Consider the following 8,312-nt stretch of genomic DNA (forward strand, 5'->3'; position numbering starts at 1 on the left):
CAAATAATTGCTCAGGTGTTCATAAGGGTGGTAAAAATGGATAGGCATTGCTTGAAGTTTTGGACAAATTATGAGATTGTAGAAATTAAGACACAAAATTCCAACAGGCACATTGAGAGAATCTAGTCATCAGGCTTACAATACCTTGTCCAAACACTCTCTGAGCCAAACATGACCTTTGTGCCATTCTTTACTAAGCCATTGCAGCCATAGATACAAGCGTGATCTACATCTTCCCCTCTAACTAAGCAACATTACAAGGAGAACTCGTTGCCAAATTTCAAGAAACATGTATTGTACAAAATGTACACACCACCATTATGATGAAAAATAATAAGATGTTGATTAATAAAGGCAGTATTGGAGCACTTGGACAAGGCTCAGACAAGGTTCAAATATTGGAGTCCCAGAAGAACAATATACACCCCTTATTGGTCGTTTGAGTTCAAAGAATAAGAATGTTAGAATATGATTACACTCCCAAAAAGAAAAAGGGAAAGCTACAATCCTCTTGGAACTGGATTACAAAAAAATGAGGGAGAAATAGTTCTGATATCTTTTTCAACTGCCCTTCAACATGATGGAATGTGTTGGTACCCGAGCTATCTCGATCACAGTAGAGTGCTCCTTTTCACTAAGTGGTTGGCGCCAAGGTTCACCATCAACTTGCATATAGACCCGATGCCGTGTGTCAGCAACCAATTCAAATCTTAATGCACTTGCCTGCAAACAGGAATAGACAAGAAGGTCGACCAGAAAGTTGTCATGAGCACCACTACATGTCAACTAGTACAGTTCACAATCTAATACTGCTACATAAAAATTCAACTAACATAGTGTCATTTAAGACAGCAAGATTATTTTCCTCTCCCTTTTCCTGTGCTCTCTTCAGTATATGCTTTCCCTCTTTTCCAACCTGCCATTTTTTAACTCCTAGTTTAGGAACTCAATCACAGGTTTCTCTACTTTTCCTGGGCAGACTTTAGTGTCTTGCATAGAGACCTCAGATCAAAAGTTGAGACTAAGTAGGATCCTTGAGATACCCCTACCTATGCTTTTCAGCACTAATGCATTCAGCAGCCTCTAAGCACACCTGCATGTGCATTGCAGCTGTCAACACACACAAATCAAGAAATATATCCTGTTTTGCTTCAACAATGAATTAAAGCATTAATATCTTCCACAACATGTTTTAGCCACCTATTAATCACCATCTCTCTCTTCCTTGGTAGCTTTTTGAACCTTTCCCAACAATGTTTATGTGCCACTCCTCTGCTTACTCATTTAACACTCTTTTAAGAGGCTTGAAAAACATCTCCACTTGGTTGTCACATGCTACACTTTTTAAAAGCACTCAACATCTAAATATAAAGGGACCTACCTGAGCAATTCGCTTGGCATGCCGAAGACTGAGCAAAACAAGAGATGCATGCCAACCATCAAACAGTCCAAAAATTTCCACCAGACCATCATCTGACCTGGGTTCAACAAATCCCTTCTGCAAGATGAACACTTCTAAGGGTCTGAGCAACTCATAACACAAACTAGGACAAAAACTTAAATATACAGTAGCAATTCCAAAAAGAATTCGTAAAGCTCTAGTAACTACATTAACACATTGAAAGGTACGAATATACAAATATCAACATTTCCAATGTTTCTACTTGAGATACCAAGTCCAGCTACCACAGAAAGATGGCCACGACTACACATCAATGACATGCCCACCTTCTTATTGTATTCGTCGTCTGGCTGGCCCCATGGATTTCGGCCACTTGCATAACTTTGCAGATTTAATATCACAACTGCCCGGACACTACACAACTCACAACAAAAGAGTTAACACTGAGAACCTAAAAGAGAACAGAGTACTAGCCATGGTAATCTTCATTACTAAGAGGAGAAAAGTGGCAAAACTGATTGGCTCAAAGTTGAAAAAGCCCAGCTACTTGATCCTACTTAGCTGTCAATTTATTTGATGGATGAGATCTATCCATACTTAGGTGATATTTCAACATGCTCCCAATTGTTGCTTGATCCTCTTTTCACATAAAGACGCATAACATTGCGTAAACCCCTGTCAGGAAAAAACAATACAAGCATTTAACCCTTTAAAAAAAGCAGAACGAGCAGAATACTGACACTCCAAACACAAGAAAGAAAACATACAGTTAAATTACAAAGTCCTGTAAAATGCCACATAGTCAAACTTTTTAAGCATAATAATGAATCATAGACCCACCTTGCACGTGGATTTGCAGAACACGGAGTGCAAAACCATCCTTGAACACAGCTACAGCTAGAGTAAACCAGCTGGAACAGCATCCCCAAGTAAAGAGAAGGCAAGTCAATTCCATGATAAAAAATGGTTAATATCTCCTGCCTTGTCATTGTGCTTAGCACGCTTGTATGAGCAGAGGGACACTCACCTTATTTGAAACTGGGCCTTGGGCAATATGAGGGGCTTTCTCCCGCAGATGATGGAAACCATATGCAACCTGTGCATCCATTCCTTCACAAAAGAACATTCTCAGTAAATTGACTATAACCAGCTAAAATATAAACAACGCTTGGTTGAAATTGTAAACAATAATGATTTTGTCATCACCTCGAATGAACTACATCCTCTAAGCAGAAGAAAGAATAAAGATGGAATAAGCAATAGACCACAAGCATCTATAATATATGAGTTCATTCCTACTCGTCATGTCAAGTTCACAGCAGTATCTTCTAAAGGTGTCATGAGAAGGGAAACAACATTACAAGTGACACCCCCAAAGTGAGTCAATCACCATTGATCCTACACCTCTACATGATAAATCTATAAGTCATACTTCCTGCTGTTAAAGAACCATCTCTTGATGCCACCTAGAATACTTGTAATGAGGTCAAGAACCTGGGTTATACCTAGAAGATAATAAGTCAAATAAGAGCTTTTGACATTACATTCTATCTATCGCCTTCCAATTGTTAAACTTCCACTCAACTGCTTTCCCACTCTTGTGCAGTCCGCTATGAAGTGCTCTCTTTTATCATAAACAGGGTTATCTAAACTAGGTAATAAAACTGTCCTATTACCATGCATTTCATACAAATATTTGTCCCAAACACCCATGTACAACTCCATGCATTCTACTGGTTAGCATGAACACATTTAGCAGATCATGGAACTCTCCTTACACCATTATAGCTCTTCCTACCAAAAGCAAGCCAAGGAAAATGATAGCAATAGCCTAAAGCAAGCCATGAGAACAAAAATGATAGCATAACCAATGAAAAGCTATGCCGTGCTTTATGTCAAAAGCAAAAGCATCACATTGAAAAAACCTTCCAATCGGAAACAAATACCATGATTCAAGAATGGATACTCTCTCATCTTGAGTGTGTGCTTTTACCCCAAAACGCCACTACAATGCCTAGAATACCATGCCCAAAATAATTGTTCTACTATAGCATCAGCCATGGGAGCATGGCTTCATCAATCATTACCTCTCCTACCATGCCAATTTCACGTGGACAGCCTCATGCTCCCCTTTGCAACAAGTTAGTGAGCTCTCCATGGCACTATGCCGTCTTCACAAGCATTGGAGCGTTGTGGACACCAACCCCAATGCTCCAGTGATCAGCAGCATCCAATTAGACACGTACACAATCACTGGATACCTAAGGAAACACCTTTCCACAATGCCGTCCCCATTGTTGCTCACACATGCTGGAGTATTCTTCACACCGAACAAAATGCTCTAGCAGTCACATTATGCCCTTGGACACATCAAGCGAGCCATGGATGCCTTGTAGCCACTCAAATATTATCCACACCAATTGCAATGCTCAAGTAACAGCATCATCCAATTGGATAGGTGATGGCAACCCATGAATGCCTTATAGCCACTCAAATATTATCCACGCCAATGACAATGCTCTAGTGATCAGCACTATCCAATTGGATATGTGTGGGAAAGCCATGCAATCATTATTATAAGCCCTCTACAATCTAGACCCTAATTGCAAGAGCCAAGAACACTAGCAAAGCACAACAAACATGAAAGATCGTAGCAAAACCTAAAATCTAACCAGCAACCACTTTCAATAAAATAAGATATTTTAGTAAACCCATCAGGGGGATAGAGAAGGTTAAGAAAAAGGTGTAAGATGAGTGGAAAGAACATCTTTGCTCCTTGGAAACCACAAAGTGCCAAGGCAAACCAAGATAGCGCAGAAGACACCATGCCTGCAACAAAACAGCACACCCTAAAACTGAACACAAGCAATGCAACGTGTCAAAAGCAACAATATCTATCAGGCAGCAAGCACGTCCCAAAAAAACAATGTGCCAAAGCAAAGGGCATTAGCACAGAAGACACCATACATCCAGTAAACAGTACACCATCCTGAATAAATAGCAGCCACATAAGACCTGCAAGTTAGATCAGCAAATTAATACAAAGCACAATGCTCAAAACATTATGCAAACCCAAAACCTCTGACACAGGTTAGAACAAAGCAATGTGGAAGTTAACACAAGATCAATCAGCATAGAGATCAAGCAAAACACACGGCTGCCGATACTCAAAATGGGAGTAACCAAACAGAATCCACTGGTGTGCAACAAAGAAAATATCACCATCACGAGAAGGAAGCAGCAGTGGACAAGTTGTCCAAGAACAGAGATATCACATCCAAAAGGATAACTCCAAAATGATGCAAAGGTACAAACAATCCCCATGGACCAGGGCACATATATATGTACATCTCTAAGTGAGTTTCTCACGAGAGAAACCTAAGTAACTAAGAGAGTGGCCACCTGGCCTTAGTGTCGAATTGACACTTGAAACATAATTAAGTATTTAGCCACAACACTGAGATTTCATATTCCATCTATATCATCTAGCTTTTTTGCTCTCACTTGCGATCATGAAGATCTGATCATTGAAAACTGGATATAATCTTGTAAATAAATATTAATCAGCTTAGTTAATGTTATCTAAATTTTGATTTATGTATACATTTAGTTATTCATCTACAACTCGGACACTCAGAGTACGCAAAGGAGAAGTGCAATAACTGGGGTATACCAATGCTAAAGTAGTTGTAGAAAACCCCTTCAAAGGATGCTGCCCTCTCATCATTTGAGCTCTCAGAACTATCTTCCTGCATTGTGAAAACGAAATAGAACACACCAATTTTGGAGGATTTCATCCAACGAAAGGCTCATGAACATTTATTCTGCATATCTCCAAGTGTGAGTAATTCAACTTAATCCAGCAAATACCTCAGGATCAAGAGGTATATGCTGTTGGGGCCGAAGAGCATGTGGAAGTTCTATTTCTGGAGAGGTTGTCTTTACAACCACCTGCCAACTGTACATTCCATGCATGTGCTGATTGAGAGAAATTTTGAGGCACTCCAAAGAAATGGAAGGATGCCTTCTTGACTCTTTGAAACGGTTTAGTTGAAAAAAAATTTCAAAGTTCATTCACCTGTCCAAATTACGAGTTTCACTTGACCCTGCTTTGATGAGGTATTTCTTAACTATCAATCGCCAGGCAAACATAAAGGTACCTCCCTGCAACAGAAGATGTGAGACACCACACATATTCAGAATTGCATTCCAAAATCAACAGAACCATAAACACCAATCAACCTCTCAAATGTACTCACAGAAAACACTCCACTTAATCACAATGATGTTCAGCAGAGATGCAGACCTACCCACCCAAAGCTCCGGGCTAGGTCATTGCCAGTGCCCAAAGGGATAATTCCAACTGGGGGAATAGATGTATGCTGCCCAACATGCAACTCGGCTAAGCTGCCAAGAACCCAACCCACTGTGCCATCTCCTCCTGCAACCTGTGCGAATGTACAGATTATCGTCAGGAACAACTTCACCAGATTATATCATGAAGCAGTGGGTGATGCAGAGGATACTTGCAATGACACGTATGTTATTTCTCGTTTTTTTGGCACAAATATCTCCACTTTCTGCAAGTCTGTCCAAGCATCCTAGTCCATAGCAGACAAAGTCCTTGGGTGGAGTCTCCTTCAGGTCAAACACCTGAGAACCAATGATTGTTCACTTTTGTTAGCTGCTTGACTGCCCCAACATAAACTGTAACAATCACCAACACTAACGACCTGTTGACACAAGAGAAAAGAGTAGTAGAACTTTACTTCGACCTTCAGAAAATGTGATGGCCAAAATCACCCTGTGGCATGGGCCCTGTCTAACAATAGTGTATATATCCTGTGAGTACCTACGTTCTACCTCCACTAGCTTTTTCTTATCATTGTAGTTAAAGTTGGAAATTGTGCTTATAGAGCAAAAATCACACATCAGTGTCTACGATGTATTGAGACAACAATGTGGGGAAGATACTAATGGGGCCCTCTTCTGCCTTGCGGTTAGGCGTGCAAGTATGTGGCATTTCCTTACTATCGAGAGGGCATACAGGGATACAGCAGTGCACATTCATCCAACATTTTGCCAACAGAGTTAAGGAGTCCATGATTTGACAGATTGTTCATTGGAAGCATACAACCAATGATGATGGACACAAGGGTTGCAATCAATCGAACGAATGTGATGATTACATTTGTTGATCTTTCAATTCTTCATTGTAACAGTTTTGACGATGATTGCAGGAGTGACATTTGTAATGGTTTCAAGACTTCATTTAGGCAGAGCATTATGCAAGGGTAACATCTTTTGACGTGCTCAAGACATCTTCTTGGCTATATGAGTCTCTGAAACCAAATTTTCAGCTTTTTCATATCCGTTTGGTTTGAAGTTTAATCTGGTTACGTGCATCTTCTCCCCCTCCGTGTCTTATTATTAGATCACAAATGAATCAGGAATGGAGCTTAGAAAAAAAATACCTGCTCTTCGCTAAGCAAATCGTTCAGGATGGCGCGGAGAGCAGGGCCCTGCCGGCCACCGCTCCTGGAGTTGATCATGACAACCAGCGGGTGCGGAGGGGCTCTGGCTTCTTCAAGAGCAGGAGGGGCCTCCACATAGCCAATTTGCTGCGATTGAACCGCAGCAGCCATAGCCTTTCGGAGGTACTGTGGCATCACAAAGAGGCTTCGGAACTCGTCGTCGCTCATGTTCTTGGAAAGGGGGGGATCGTTCGGAGCACTGACGTTGAAAGGGGGAGGAGGGGGAGGGGTAACAGGAGGGATCTTTCCTTTATCATAGTCTGCTCCAGTGCCTTGGTGGGGTGTCGAGGACATGTCTCCGTCACATACTGCGGCTGATGATGCTTCTTCGTCGAGGTTCATTGTCTCCATGGCTGGAATGTGGAGGTGCGAGCCATCGGGGGAGCAGGTCTGTTCTTCGGGTTCGTCTTGTTGTGGCGCTGGTGGGAGGTGGGGCGGGGAGTGCGAGGAGGTAGGGACGGGGAGGTCCATGAGAGGGGCGAGGCGGGCAGGCACAGAAACAGAGAGAAAGAGATAGAGAGAGAGCAGTGAATGTATCGAGGCAGGAGAGAGGGAGAGAGAGAAGTAATAAATGTAGAGGCAGGTTTCAGAAGTCTTGCAAATTCCTGTAGTCCACTGTTGCAAATACGCGGAGTTACTTGGAATAATCCAATGCGAGAGAGACAGAATATTGGTTTTTGACGAGAGTCGTAACCTGGGGGATTCGCTGCAAGTGCGAGAGAGAGAGATTGGTTGGTTAGGTGTGGTATTATGATGTGTGTGTGGAGAGTGTCCCTCCCCCCCCCCCCCCCCCCCCCGGCCATGAATCTCATTGGGCTCTACTTATACCACCATTCCTTGTGAACCTTTTGTGACTTTCCTCGGACCTCCTCTCCCTCTCGTTGCTCTCTCTCAGCTGTCCTGCCCTTCCTTCTTGCTTGTTCAACATGGGAGGGAAAAATCCAACACATGTTCAATTTCTAGATAACCTTCTACAAATTTTAGGTGGTAATCATGTCGTGCAAACTACCTACCCTAGCGGGCATTGACCTTCCAATAATCATAAGTGGTAATCGTGACAAATAAACTAGCTAGCCTAGCCAACGATTGTTAATCGCAACTCGCACAATTTGTGAGCTTGTGAAGCTCACAAGAGGAGTACCTTGCTCATGTCACATTTTTGTGAGAAAAGGGAAGCAACCAACACATTGCCATACAGTTACATCCTTTTGACTACCAAAGAAATGGATTGAACGATGCAATAAGTGGCAAACTCCATCTAGCAAATAGTTTATGGTGGTAAGCCCCATGAAGTGGAAACTATGCTGGAAGCTTTTAAAATGTAAACAAATTAAGTATTGGTGACTATGCAAAAGTTCACTTTGCATGTGCCTAGA

At 41.9% G+C, this 8,312-nt stretch overlaps 1 protein-coding gene across 1 annotated transcript; it reads right to left on the reverse strand.

Annotated features, from left to right (window-relative positions):
• Nucleotides 1-318: 318 nt before the first annotated feature.
• On the reverse strand, nucleotides 319-7,645 carry LOC148024948 (diacylglycerol kinase 7-like). Its single transcript, XM_087694631.1, has 12 exons — nucleotides 6,877-7,645; nucleotides 5,933-6,055; nucleotides 5,713-5,850; nucleotides 5,481-5,566; nucleotides 5,273-5,360; nucleotides 5,076-5,151; nucleotides 2,430-2,512; nucleotides 2,243-2,313; nucleotides 2,000-2,077; nucleotides 1,729-1,816; nucleotides 1,382-1,498; nucleotides 319-723 (listed from the first exon to the last, which is right to left on the reverse strand). Exons 1-12 carry the CDS (start codon nucleotides 7,405-7,407, stop codon nucleotides 562-564), a joined length of 1,641 nt encoding a protein of 546 aa, XP_087550757.1. The 5' UTR covers nucleotides 7,408-7,645; the 3' UTR covers nucleotides 319-561.
• Between the last annotated feature and the right edge of the window lie 667 nt (nucleotides 7,646-8,312).

This window comes from Lygodium microphyllum, chromosome 15 (assembly GCF_053477565.2).
Source record: "Lygodium microphyllum isolate KBCC chromosome 15, Lygodium_microphyllum_v1.1.10, whole genome shotgun sequence".
In the NCBI taxonomy this organism is placed as follows: Eukaryota; Viridiplantae; Streptophyta; class Polypodiopsida; order Schizaeales; family Lygodiaceae; genus Lygodium; species Lygodium microphyllum.